Source organism: Pseudophryne corroboree, chromosome 9 (assembly GCF_028390025.1).
Source record: "Pseudophryne corroboree isolate aPseCor3 chromosome 9, aPseCor3.hap2, whole genome shotgun sequence".
Classification (NCBI taxonomy): Eukaryota; Metazoa; Chordata; class Amphibia; order Anura; family Myobatrachidae; genus Pseudophryne; species Pseudophryne corroboree.
In genome coordinates this window covers 30,379,156-30,392,879 of record NC_086452.1, presented here as the reverse complement: position 1 = coordinate 30,392,879, position 13,724 = coordinate 30,379,156, and the positions used below count along the sequence as shown (strand labels likewise).

At 47.9% G+C, this 13,724-nt stretch overlaps 1 protein-coding gene across 5 annotated transcripts in view; it reads left to right on the top strand.

The window, feature by feature from the left end:
* The window catches only part of SRSF11 (serine and arginine rich splicing factor 11), a 67,053-nt gene that overhangs the window by 28,421 nt on the left and 24,908 nt on the right, over positions 1 to 13,724 (top strand). For 4 of the 5 annotated variants that reach the window (XM_063939100.1, XM_063939098.1, XM_063939102.1 and 1 more), the window contains 5 exons: positions 8,380 to 8,415; positions 10,442 to 10,534; positions 11,456 to 11,505; positions 11,618 to 11,745; positions 11,823 to 11,907. In XM_063939100.1, coding sequence (XP_063795170.1) covers positions 8,380 to 8,415; positions 10,442 to 10,534; positions 11,456 to 11,505; positions 11,618 to 11,745; positions 11,823 to 11,907 — 392 coding nt within the window. The remainder of the gene's footprint in view (positions 1 to 8,379; positions 8,416 to 10,441; positions 10,535 to 11,455; positions 11,506 to 11,617; positions 11,746 to 11,822; positions 11,908 to 13,724) is intronic. The other variant, XM_063939099.1, reaches the window with a different exon arrangement.

Sequence of the window (13,724 nt, the reverse complement as noted above, 5' to 3'; positions counted from 1 at the left end):
TGGGAAGCAGACTTCCTCAGCACGACCTCCACCCGGGAGAGTGGGGACTTCACCCAGAAGTCGTCCACATGATTAAAAAACTCGACAGGTATTGCGCCAGGTCAAGAGACCCTCAGGCAATAGTTGTAGACGCTCTGGTAACACCGTGGGTGTAACAGTCAGTGTATGTGTTCCCTCCTCTGCCTCTCATACCCAAGGTACTGAGATTGATAAGATGGAGAGAAGAAAGCACTATATTCGTGGCTCCGGATTGGCCAAGAAGGACTTGGTAACCGGAACTTCAAGAGATGCTCACGGAGGATCCGTGGCCTCTACCTCTAAGAAGGGACCTGCTCCAGCAAGGACCCTGTCTGTTCCAAGACTTACCGCGGCTGCGTTTGACGGCATGGCGGAAGAACGCCGGATCCTGAAGGAAAAAAGGCTTTCCGGATGAAGTCATCCCTATCCTGATCAAAGCCAGGAAGGATGTAACCGCAAAAACATTATCACCGAAATTGGCGAAAATATGTTGCGTGGTGCGAGGCCAGTAAGGCCCGACGGAGGAAATTCAACTGGGTCGATTCCTACATTTCCTGCAAACAGGAGTGTCTATGGGCCTGAAATTGGGGTCCATTAAGGTTCAAATTTGCGGCCCTGTCAATTTTCTTCCAAAAAGAACTAGCTTCAGTCCCTGAAGTTCAGACGTTTGTAAAAGGGGTACTGCATATACAGCCTCCTTTTGTGCCTCCAGTGGCACTTTGGGATCTCAATGTAGTTTTGGGTTCCAAAAGTCACATTGGTTTGAACCACTTAAATCTGTGGAGTTAAAATATCTCACATGGAAAGTGGTCATGCTGTTGGCCCTGGCCTGTGCCAGGCGCGTGTCAGAATTGGCGGCTTTATCCTGAAAAAGCCCTTATCTGATTTTCCATTAGGACAGGGCGGAATTGAGGACTCGTCCTCAGTTTCTCCCCAAGGTGGTTTCAGCGTCTCACCTGAACCAACCTATTGGTGGTGCCTGCGGCTACTAGGGACTTGGAGGCCTCCAAGTTGCTAGACGTTGTCAGTGCCCTGAAAATATATGTTTCCAGGACGGCTGGAGTCAGGAAATCTGACTCGCTGTTTATCCTGTGTGCACCCAACAAGCTGGGTGCTCCTGCTTCTAAGCAGACTATTGCTCGTTGGATTTGTAGTACAATTCAGCTTGCACATTCTGTGGCAGGCCTGCCACAGCCAAAAATCTGTAAATGCCCACTCCACAAGGAAGGTGGGCTCATCTTGGGCGGCTGCCCGAGGGCTCTCGGCTTTACAACTTTGCCGAGCAGCTACTTGGTCAGGAGCAAATACGTTTGTAAAATTCTACAAAATTGATATCCTGGTTGAGGAGGACCTGGAGTTCTCTCATTTGGTGCTGCAGAGTCATCCGCACTCTCCCGCCCGTTTGGGAGCTTTGGTATAATCCCCATGGTCCTTACGGAGTCCCCAGCATCCACTTAGGACGTTAGAGAAAATAAGAATTTACTTACCGATAATTCTATTTCTCATAGTCCGTAGTGGATGCTGGGCGCCCATCCCAAGTGCGGATTGTCTGCAATACTTGTACATAGTTATTGTTACAAAAATCGGGTTATTATTGTTGTGAGCCATCTTTTCAGAGGCTCCTCTGTTATCATGCTGTTAACTGGGTTCAGATCACAGGTTGTACGGTGTGATTGGTGTGGCTGGTATGAGTCTTACCCGGGATTCAAAATCCTTCCTTATTGTGTACGCTCGTCCGGGCACAGTATCCTAACTGAGGCTTGGAGGAGGGTCATAGGGGGAGGAGCCAGTGCACACCAGTTAGTCCTAAAGCTTTCTTTAGATGTGCCCAGTCTCCTGCGGAGCCGCTATTCCCCATGGTCCTTACGGAGTCCCCAGCATCCACTACGGACTATGAGAAATAGAATTATCGGTAAGTAAATTCTTATTTTTTTCTGAGAAAAAAGTGAAGACTTCAAGGGCAGCAGCAGTGTTACATGTCAGTGGACATTGACTGCTGCAGCTCCGGCTCTCCCCAGCGGCGCTGTACACTCCCGAGCCCTGGTTGCCGGGTAACTACAGCAGGAGGCTCCGGTTTTCTTATTGTCAGGCACACACGACGGGGGCTCCTCGGGATCGCGTGGCCGCGCTTCGGGAGGTGGTAAGTGGGTCCCGCTTGCGGGACCCGGTCTTTATCGCGATCCGGCGCGGTCAGTGGGTGGCGGGCCGCGCGCACTGGCGGTGGACACTGTGGCAGTACAGGCGATCCCACTAGATCACCAGGGCATGGGACAGGTCAGGTTTTCTCTATAATCCGTTTTATTAGAGCCCACAGTACCCGGTGGTTTTGCCAGCAGGGGGATAAGGCTTAGACCTGAAGCCCCAGGGCGCCATTTCGCGCATTGTTCCCGCCCTGGAGCTGCATAACTGTCTCTCCCTCACTCCCTGGCAGTGTCTGCGGCGCCATTATCCCTCCGCTCACTGTTCCTGGGACTGCTTGGGCAAATCCTCCTATGTAAAGCCGCCTGGTTGTCAGTGCTGTGACTTTACATGACACTTAAGTATTCTACCTGCCTTTTTTAGTCAGTGTTAGCAAGAAAGAGTGCATTAAGTCAGGGTTTCCTAGTACAATTACCCTGTGATATACATCCAGTTCTTACTGTGTACTGTTATATCTATTGTTATATAGCTGTGTAAGCTAGTCCAGTGCAGTATTATTGTCAGTAATAACCTCTGCATTGTACAAACTGTGACTATTTGTGTGTGCATTTGATAGCTGAGTGTTGTCCATTTTGTGTCTTTCACTCAACTTGCTATCTCTATATTCTATAACCTGAGGTGGCTTGGTGCGTCAGGTTTTATCTAATATAGGATTTTCACAAAGATATACTGGATTAATGTATTTTTCTCTGTGATTTAGTCACCATATCTCTCCTTTTATCTCTGCTGGTGCTGACTACACTGCGCAGGGGTTTGGGCTAGAGGTATTGTGCTGCTGACAAATTGTACTGTGTTACCTGATACTGCAAGTTATATTATGTCTGCTTCAGAGGGTAACAGTTCTGGGGCTGAACACACTGCCGGTGTTGCTGAAGCCGCAGATACCTATGAGGAGAATATAGCAGCTTTGGGCTCTGGTTCTGGGGTCTCCTTGCCCACCAGTGGGACGGGGGCAAATAATGACCCGCTGTGGGCCGCTTTTTCCACGCTTCTGCATACGCTAGTTCATAAACTAACACCCCCTATGGGACCCCCAATGCCGGTGCAACCGTTTGTGGTCCCTGCAGCTAACCCACAGTGGGCGGAAGATTTATCTGCTCAAATAAAGAAGTTGAACCAGTCCCTGACTACTAAAAAGTCTGACCGTCGCTCGCCTACGTCCAAGGGGTACTCTAAGCGAGTGCTTGTCTCCTCACAATCCACTGCTGTCACTGACACCTCGTCGGATGAAGACGGCACTTACACTGACCCCACAGGTTCTGACTCAGATACGGCTGATGGGGAGGGTGGTTCACATGTGGATGTTCCTGATCTTTTGGAGGCTATTAAATTAATTTTACAGATTACGGATGATCCCGAGCCATCCGTTCCTCCTAAGAAACCAGATAGGTTCAAGCGTCAGAAGGTGATTAAACAAGTTTTACCTCACTCTGACCACCTAATTGATACACGTCAGGAACCCTGGGAAAACCCGGGTACGAAGTTTGTGCCTCAAAAGAAGATGCTGGCTCGCTATCCCCTCACGCCGGAGCTGTCTAAAAATTGTGAAACGCCTCCTCCAGTGGACTCGCATGTGGCTAGGATGGTGGTTTCCTCAGCTCTACCGGTCTCCACCGTCAAGTCTCTAAAAGAGCCTACGGATAAACGTGTGGAGGGTTGTCTGAAAGCGATTTACACCCTCACGGGTGCTGCACAAAGGCCCACTATTGCAGCTACTTGGGCTGCAGAGGCCATTGAAGCATGGGCCTTGGAGTTAGAGGCTGAAATCTCCTCTGACCATGCTAGACAATGCTTGTCATATATTGTCACAGCTTCTCGTTATATTAAAGAGGCGGCTTCTGATGCCGGTATCCTGGCAGCCTAGGCCTCTACTACGTCAGTCCTGGCTCGCCGGATATTGTGGCTGAGATCCTGGTATGTGGATCTGGACTCTAGAAAAACCCTGGAGGTACTCCCTTTCAAGGGAGATATTCTGTTTGGGGAGGATTTAAATAAGATTGTGGCTGACTTGGCTACTGCCAAAACTGCCTGTCTGCCAAGTACTGCTCCTTCTGTGTCGAAGGCTAAAGGTACTTCCTTTCGCCCCTTTCGTCCTTCAGGTAAAGCAAAAGGTCAGGTGTACAACAAGCAGGCCCGCACTTCCAAACCTGGTAAGCCTAAGCCCAAAAGAGCATGGGCGGCCCGTCAGCCAGCTACCAAGACAGATAAGCCTGCCGCATGATGGGGCGGGCCTCCCTCTGGGGGATCCCAGGAGGATGGGGGGCCGGCTTCTAGGGTATACCCAGGAATGGTTGAAGACCACTTCAGATGCCTGGGTACGGGAAGTTGTCACTCGAGGTTACGCCATAGCCTTCAAAAACCGACCCCCTCATCGATTTTGCCAGACAGATGTCCCGTTGTACAAGATAAAGGCAAACACTGTACATTCGGTGGTACAGACCCGTACAGACCATCCTGGCAACAGGAGTCGTAATACAGGTGCCTCTTGCGCAGAGGGGCCGGGGGTACTATTCTCCGCTGTTTCTAGTCACGAAACCGAATGGGTCCTCCCGGCCCTTTCTCAATCTCAAGGCATTGAACAGGTTTGTGAAGGTTTTCAAATTCCGGATGGAAACCCTTCGCTCTATAGTTCTGGCCTTGGAACCTGGGGACTTCATGGTCTCCCTGGATATACAGGATGCTTACCTGCATATTCCTATAGCAGTGCCTCATCAGCAATACCTGAGATTTGCGATTGGCAACTGCCACTATCAGTTTCGGACGTTACCTTTTGGTTTAACAACTGCTCCGCAAGTCTTTACAAAAGTCATGGCGGTGATGACGGGGGTACTCCGCCGTCAAGAGGTCAGGATACTGCCGTATTTGGACGACTTGTTAATCCTGGCAAATTCCCCAGAACTTCACCTGCGTCACCTGGATGTGACAGTCCGGTTTTTGCATGCCCACGGGTGGCTCATCAACTGGGAGAAGTCATCCCTGCTCCCTGCTCAGAGCATGGTGCATCTGGGAGCACTATTGGACACTCACAACCAGCGGTTGTTCCTGTCTCAGGAGAAAGTCCTGAAACTTCAGGACAGGATTCGTTGCTTCCTATCTCGTCCGCGAGTGTCGATACATTCGGCGATGCAGGTGCTGGGCCTCATGGTGTCAGCCTTTCGACATTGTGGAGTACGCTCAATTTCACTCTCGCCCTCTCCAGAGGCTGATTCTAGCCAAATGGGACGGCCTGCCTCACCGGATCAGGTCTCAAATGATCTCTTTTACACCGGTGGTCCGTCTGTTGCTGCTCCGGTGGCTCCGGGACCAACAACTGTGCAGAGGCCGTCCGTTCTGGATATCCGACTGGGTCCTGTGGACGACAGATGCCAGTCTTAAGAGGTTGGGGCACGGTGCTGGAGCAACACTCCCTTCAGGGGCGGTGGACCAAGGAGGAGTCCCTCCTCTCGATCAATATTCTGGAGTTGCGGGCGGTCTTCAATGCCTTGAACCTAGCCCAGCATTTAATTCAGAACCGTCCTGTTCAAGTACAGTCGGGCAACGCCACCACAGTGGCTTACATAAATCATCAAGGCGGCACTCGAAGCCGCCTAGCAATGAAGGAAGTCTTGCGGATTCTACAGTGGGCAGAACTCCATCTACCGGCCGTATCGGCAATATTCATTCCGGGAGTCCTGAATTGGGAAGCAGACTTTCTCAGTCGTCAGAACGTGCATGCCGGCGAGTGGGGCCTCCATCCAGAAGTGTTTCAACTCCTAGTGGAAAGGTGGGGCCTTACAGACGTGGATCTGATGGCGTCTCGACAGAATCACAAGGTTCCTGGTCTTCGGAGCAAGGACAAGGGATCCTCAAACAGCATTCGTGGATGCGCTGGCGGTACTGTGGAGGTTTCGGCTGCCGTACGTGTTCCCTCCGGTGTCAATCCTGCCCAGGGTAATTCGGAAGTTCAAGCAAGAAAAAGGAATTCTGCTTCTCATAGCTCCAGCGTGGCCCAGACAGCACTGGTTCTCAGACCTGCAAGGCCTATCGTCAAAGCGTCCAATTCTACTTCCACAACGCCCAGACCTCCTCGTTCAGGGCCCCTGTGTCTACCAGGACCTAGCCCGGCTGTCTTTGACGGCGTGGCTCTTGAAGCTTCTGTCTTAAGGGCTAAAGGGTATTGTGAGGCGGTCATTCAAACTATGTTGCGGGCCCGGAAACCGGCTTCTGCTCGGATTTATTATAGGGTCTGGCATTCTTACTTTGTTTGGTGCGCATCTAACGATTATGACGCTTCCAAGTTTTGTATAGCCAAGTTGTTGGCTTTTCTTCAGCAGGGCCTGGACTTAGGCCTACGTCTGGCCTCCCTCAAGGTTCATATTTCTGCCTTGTCGGTGTGGTTTCAGAGAAAAATTGCGACCTTACCTGATGTGCATACCTTTACTCAGGGCGTGTTGCGTATCCAACCTCCCTATGTCCCGCCTGTGGCTCCTTGGGACTTGTCGGTGGTTTTAGAGGCGTTACAAGAGTCTCCGTTTGAACCTCTTGGTTCAGCTGATGTAGTGTTTCTGCTGGCTATTGCTTCAGCTAGAAGAGTGTCGTATTTGGTTGCCTTGTCCTGTAGTTCCCCATATCTGATATTTCACCGTCACCGTGCGGTTCTTCGGACTCGTCCCGGCTATCTACCTAAGGTGGTTTCTTCGTTCCACCTTAAACAGGAGATTGTAGTTCCGGCACTTGTTTCTCCTGATCTGTCCCCCAAAGAGCGGTCTTTGGATGTGGTACGGGCTCTCCGTATCTATGTGAAGAGAACTGCTCCTATTAGGAAATCTGATTCTTTTTGTTGTGTTTGGGTTTCACAAACGTCGCTGGCCTGCTCACAAGCAAACTCGGGCCAGATGGATTAGAATGGTGATTGCACATGTTTATGTGAAGGCTGGTCTTTCTGCTCCTGATCACTTTAAGGCCCATTCTACTCGGTCTGTTGTACCTTCTTGGGCGGCCCAACGTGGTGCGACCCTTGAACAATTGTGCAAAGCGGCTACGTGGTCCTCTGTGAACACGTTCATAAGGTTCTATGCATTCGATACTGCCGCTTCCCAGGATGCTTCCTTTGGACGCCGGGTTCTTGTACCCGCTACAGTGCGTCCCCTCCCATAAGGAACTGCTTTAGGACATCCCCATTGTCCATTCCTTGTGGAGCCCAGTGTACCCCGCAGCAGAAAACGAGTTTTATGGTAAGAACTTACCTTTGTTAAAACTCTTTCTGCGAGGTACACTGGGCTCCACAAGGCGCCCACCCTGACGCACTTAGCTTCTTTGGGTTGGTATGGCATTAGCTGCTGACACGTCTCCTGTCGTGAGAGTGTGGTGTATGTGGCTACTAACCGTTGTCGTCTCTTTTCCTGCTACTGCATTGGGCTGGTTAACTAAAAACTGAGATCCTGTGCAGGGAGGCGGGGTGATATAGGAGGCGGCGCTATGCATTCTGGGAACAGTCAAAGCTTTGAGCCTGTTGGTGCCTCGTATCAGGATCCTTCTCTACACCCCATTGTCCATTCCTTGTGGAGCCCAGTGTACCTCGCAGAAAGAGTTTTAACAAAGGTAAGTTCTTACCATAAAACTCGTTGTTCCTGTGAATGGGTGGGTAGGGGCACTGTATTGCTTTGCCCAGTGCCTGCAGTGCTGTTAAGATGGCGCTAGGCTGTTTTCCGGCAAGTGCAGAATAGGGTTAAAAGATGGCTTGCTCTATGGATGGGACAGCGGTCTTTGAAATTACAGGTGGAAGTTACAAGTGCTTTTGAAATCATTTTTTAAAGTCTCTTCAGATGACTAAAAAAATCTACTTGTGGGCACTTTTAGCTACAGCATTTATTTCTTCTTTAGGTTCTATAGGCATCCACAGGGATACCATGGGGTGTAGGTGTTCGGAGAGGACCGGGTACCAAACAGTTAAAGCTTTAGCTCCCAGGATGCCTTTATTTTAATGGTGGGAAAAAAATAGCTTTCTTTTTTTTCTTACTGCTATTAAAAAATGCAAATCTGCCATTTCAAAAGCACAAAATATCTTAATTTGGGACAGTAATAGTCCGTTATACTGATGTCCAGTATTTGTTTGAAGTTTTTTTTAAGATTCATGCTGATTACACCATTAAAAAAAATTAAAAAAATTAACATTTCCTGCAGATTTTTGAAGAATTGAATGTGCCCAATCTTTTTCAGGTAGGTCTAGAATCAGGCGTGCGTATAACTGTGGTAGTAATAAATTGGTCGTGTTAAGTTTTGCAGCAAAATTCTCATGTCTAATTGAATATGACCAATAGAACGTTGTATTAAGACATGGAATACATTTGCCTTTGTTTCACTTTGTTTAACCTGCGGTACTGTAGGTGCGGTGTGACATACCCACACAAGATTTAAACTCCTATTTTAAAAAATAAATAAATACTGCACACAGGTTGCCGTTCCATGTAGCCTGAGTTGCAATGTTGCCAGTTTGCGCGGTGACTGCAGTTTGGCTATACAGTTTAGCTCTGGGGTAAATGTATGACGTGTCGTTATGGGGAGTGGGGGCTATCGGCGTACATGTTCTCCCCATGTTTAAATGTGGGGGTGCGTGCTACATGAAGTGCCCCTCTCTATATCCGTGCTGCTATCTAAAAGCACGCCGATATGCAGGTCAGGCCGTTCGGTCAGCTGCAGGTGTCGTTGTCCGTACAGCGCTTTCCCTGTCTGCAGAGGGTGCCGGCTCTGGTCTACATGTGAGATCCCGCAGATGCGCCCTGGTGCCAGTTAGGGAAAGGGAGACAGGTGAAAACTTTGGGGAAAATAGCTATTTTATCTAAAAAACTGTTGGCACTTGGTTAGTTATTACTTGTCATTTTTGGTGTGTTTATCCTGCAAAAATGCAGAATAATGGGTTAAAAAAATGGGACATGTCTATGAGGACATTATATTGACAGAACAGTTGTTTATGGCACATTCTGAACATAGGAATTTATATAAACCCCAAATAAATCTAGAGCACAAAAACGTTTGCTTTGTATCGTTTTTTTCAGTTATGCAAAAATCAGCCATTTAAACATTTTAAGAGCTCAAAATATCGGACTACTGCCCACTAATAGACTTTTATACTGTTAGCCAGTATTTATTTGCATTTGTTTTTAGGGTGCAGGCTGATCTCCCCATTTGTCTATGCACATAGTGGCTTATTAGCAGCCCAAGTGCTTTTCCCAATTGATTTAGGAGCGAGTATAGATGTCCAAAGTGAAAATTAGGTGAACATTTTTTTTTTTTTTTTTTTTATCACAGCAAATTGCACATGCTGCAAAAGGTTTAGGGCTGCCTCGGATATTTAGCTTTTAGTTCATCAGTGCCCCAGGCTGGCAGAATGCTGATGAGATAGGAGAGGACTTGCACACGCAGAAGCTTCCCCCCCCCCCCCCTCCTCAGAAATTCCAGTGACTCTTGATCGCCTGGCTTGGTCAATGTTATCAAACCTGGTGTTACTTGGGCACAACCAGATAAGTTGCTTGAATCTTGTTTATCACCAGTAGTAGCCGTCATCACATGACAAGTGGGAGACGCCAAACCTGGCACGCTCCAAAAGTGCTGCAAGTCGTCTTTTCAGAAGGCTCCGCTTTATCTGCACCCTGCCCATTTGTTTGTCAAGTACGGCCTGGCAAATTAGGATTGCTTCAAGGCTGTTCAAATAAGTTTAATCAAGGGAATGCCCTCCTGATTAGCTAAAGTAACCTGTGTAACAAGATCGGCAGCTCGGTTTGTCTCATTTGGCTGTGTGTGACTGCCTACTTCCCTGCGCCAACAGTGTCTCTTACAAATCACATTTCGCTCAGAATTAGAGTTGCATGTAGTGACAGAGACTGCTAAATATGTAATAAAAAAATAAATACAAAATTCCAACTTTGGGCTTACCGGATGAGTACATCTCGGATTTGGAATGCAGGCAGAAGGTGTTAAATCCACCTGAAGTGAAAAGTGACATAGTGGAAAATAGCACCTTTTTCCATTGCTATTTTACTCCTGTGTACATATCCGCAGAGGAATGCATGCAACGCCATCAGTATGCTTTCCTTCAGTCTTTATTCTGTTTAGAACACCAAACAGGAATAAGAAAAGGCTCCCATTCTGCGCGGTCTCTGAATTCCTTTCTGTTTATTAAATCTACGTGTCATACAGGTGTTCTACTGTGTCTCTAGATCTCTAAGCCTTTGCTTGATCTCCCCAGCTTGGCGCTGTTCCTCTATCTGCACTGGGAGGTCCTACTCTTGATCCAACTCTGGCGGCCCTTACTCTTCCAGGAGCTAATCTAAACTCACAGGTACGATTTCATTACTGGCCTGCTGTGCTGCTTTTCCATTACACTGCTGTAGACAGAGCAGAGGCATTCAGCATTAATGATTTATTCTAATTGCCAGTGTGCAATCAGACTTTATAAAGCTATAACCTAGGGCAGTGAGGAGGGTATGCAAGCCCTGCGAGCAGTATTAGCTGTGTTGTCTATATACATTCATCAACCAAGAGGATGAAAGGTTTGATTTCCCCAATGACTGGTCTGAAACTACTGGGTGGGTGGCAATCCAGTTGCTGGATAAGCTTTCAGTCATGATATATTCATAAATATATCCATATATCTAGTGATTCATTCCTGGACTTGGCTGTTTGTTATTTTTTTAGGTTTCCTAGATTCAGTCACTAATAAAAGTATGAGACAAAAAGGTTAGATGGCAGAGCACGATGTGTCAGTATACTTGTTGTGACATCAATGGCTGTGGGTTTTTTTTTAGCTTCACATTTGCTGTAACTTGTGCACTGTCATTGTGCGCATCTGTATAAGGTGTATTATACTAGTTAGCTGGGAGAATAGAGTGCACTTTCAAGTGTTACAGAACTTCAGCATAATTGTGTAAGACCTCTAGAGCCAGTGGCAGGCTCTTCGTCTATCACAGCCGCCCGCTGTTCTTAGTGCTCTATTTGCACACTGGTACTCCGGATGCTGCCAGTACTTATACCTCCAACAGAAGAGGCGTACACAGTTGGCTAGAGTAGCAGTGGCTAGAGTAGAGCGGCGCTCTCAGACAGCGCGAGCCGCGGTCCCAGCTTGTAGCACCAAGATGATGGGATGAGCTCCCGTGATATACAGCCAGCCTTGTTCTCTAGTTTATGAATGAATTAAATAACTTATTGAAGCGTAACTACTGTAATTATATGGTTAATGTGGTTTTTATTTTCTCTGTTTTAGTCTATTGCAACAGATCAGCTGTTAAAACTTATGAGCACCGTTGAAACAAAGTAAGTAATTATATTTATTTTAATTAAAAGCAGTTTTCGTTCACAAATCTGTATTGATTATGTGGTCTACGTACATGCATTGTCTGAATGGTGACATTGATTTGTTTGCTAGACTGAATCACGTAACAGCGGGGATCGTGTCGCCAAGTCTGAAATCTGATGCCTCGAACAAAGACATCGAGGAAGCGATGAAGAGGGTTCGTGAGGCTCAGTCCCTGATTTCGGCTGCCATCGAGCCGGGTAAGTTGCCGATCCTGTGATGGTTTTGCGCGCTACCAATAACTGGCGAGCCGTCTGACCCAGGTGTTTTTATTTAGATAAGAAGGATGAGAAATCAAAAAAGCATTCAAGGTCACGTTCCCGTTCCAGACGGAGGAGAACCCCTTCTTCTTCCAGGCACAGGTAAGAAATTGCTCTTAGCTCAGTCCAAGCAGTGCGCCGTAAATATATTTAATGCTCTACAACCTATATGGGTGTGTCGCCGCCATTTTTTTTTTCTTCTTCCTATAAAGTTTCAGTTAAAACCGTAGTTTTATTCCTTGGCCCTGTGGCTGGTGAGGAGACCAGTGTCTCTTCCTTGATCACTGAATGGCAGGACAAAAGGAAGACCTTTACCCCTTGAGTTCTCCCCTAGGGTATAGGAGTCTTCATCATGAGAAGTAGCGCACCTTTTCTGCAGCCTGCCTTCATGTGTAACATGATTTTGGTTAGTCTTTATATGGGGATAACGAGTTGTCATTCCTCAGGTCGGGCTGTCTTGCACTCACCCTACTGGCTGGCTCTGTAAGCTAAAACACCGCCGACTGTTATTCCTTCATCAGCAGGATTTTGGGCCTAATTCAGACCTGATCGCAGGTGGGGCAGATGTAACATGTGCAGAGAGAGTTAGATTTGGGTGGGTTATTTTGTTTCTGTGCAGGGTAAATACTGGCTGCTTTATTTTTACACTGCAATTTAGATTTCAGTTTCAACACACCCCACCCAAATCTAACTCTCTCTGCACATGTTACATCTGCCCCACCTGCAATGCACATGGTTTTGCCCATTAGAGAACAATTTTGCTGCTGCGGTCAGGTCTGAATTAGACCCTTTATTCCATCCTGGGCTTTCCTGTTACCTCTGTCAGACTCCTTGTGGGCGTGATGTTCTTCTAGCATGTTATGTTCTAGCCAGGATATTGTTCTTCTAGACCGTCTTTGGTTCTTACACTGCTTTCTTATGCATGTTGGATGTCCAGTTCACCCACTGGTTTGCTATAGGGCTTAACAAAAAAACAAAAAAGGATTAATAAAACTTCAACTCACCGTAGGTACCCCCCGAGGGCGCTGTACAGGCACACTCAGGGTGTCTTGCCCAAAAATTATAAAATTGCAAGTGGGACAGGGACTTTTTTTTCTTTCTGTAATGAGAAGGATGGCTCATTTCTCTTTCATCCACTAGGGGACACTGGATTTCCTTTATACATTAGGGGTGTGAAGCTTGCAAACCGGAGGTGTGGCACAATGTTAAAAAAAAATATTGCTTGCACAGCCGGTTCCCCCCCCCCCCCTTCACATCCCTCCTCCCTCAGTTTTGAAAATTGTGCTGGAGGAATAGCACATGGAGCTCAGAGCTCCTGACAAAGATTTTAAAAACTACTCGGCTGCGTCAACCTAAGAAAGGGGGGACAAAGCCCACGAGTATAGGAGAGACAAAGATCCCTTCTGAAGGGATCTGCATCTCTCACAGGAGATCCTCTTATATAAAAGTGAGTACTGGTCGTATGTAAGGGGCCCTAGTGTAACAAGGATAGGGGGTTTTGGAACAGAATGTATTTTTTAACATCAGCCCCCTGTTGGATAACTTAAAGGCGCCGCTGTGGGGACCGAGTGACGGGTCCCGCAGCGCGCGTGCTCAGGAGATGGAGTTCAGTCGTGCCTCTCTCCCGGTCATGAGCCGGCCATAGCATAGCAGTGTTATACTTGCCGAGGTTGTTGCTCGGCTACACGCGAGGGGACGGGGAGCGCAGTCCCGGGCGCAGTCCCGGGCGCACGTGTTGGCGGGCACTGAAGGAAGGCGCAGTGCGGGTGGAGCAGCGCCTCTGTGTACAGCTTCTCGAGCACGGAGGTGAGACTCCGCGGCCGCAGGGGAAAATAAGTTAGAGGAGGGAGGTAGAGATTAAAACAACCCCTCCTGCTATCGGAGAGACCAGTTAGGGTCAGATGGTTTAATGAAGTGAT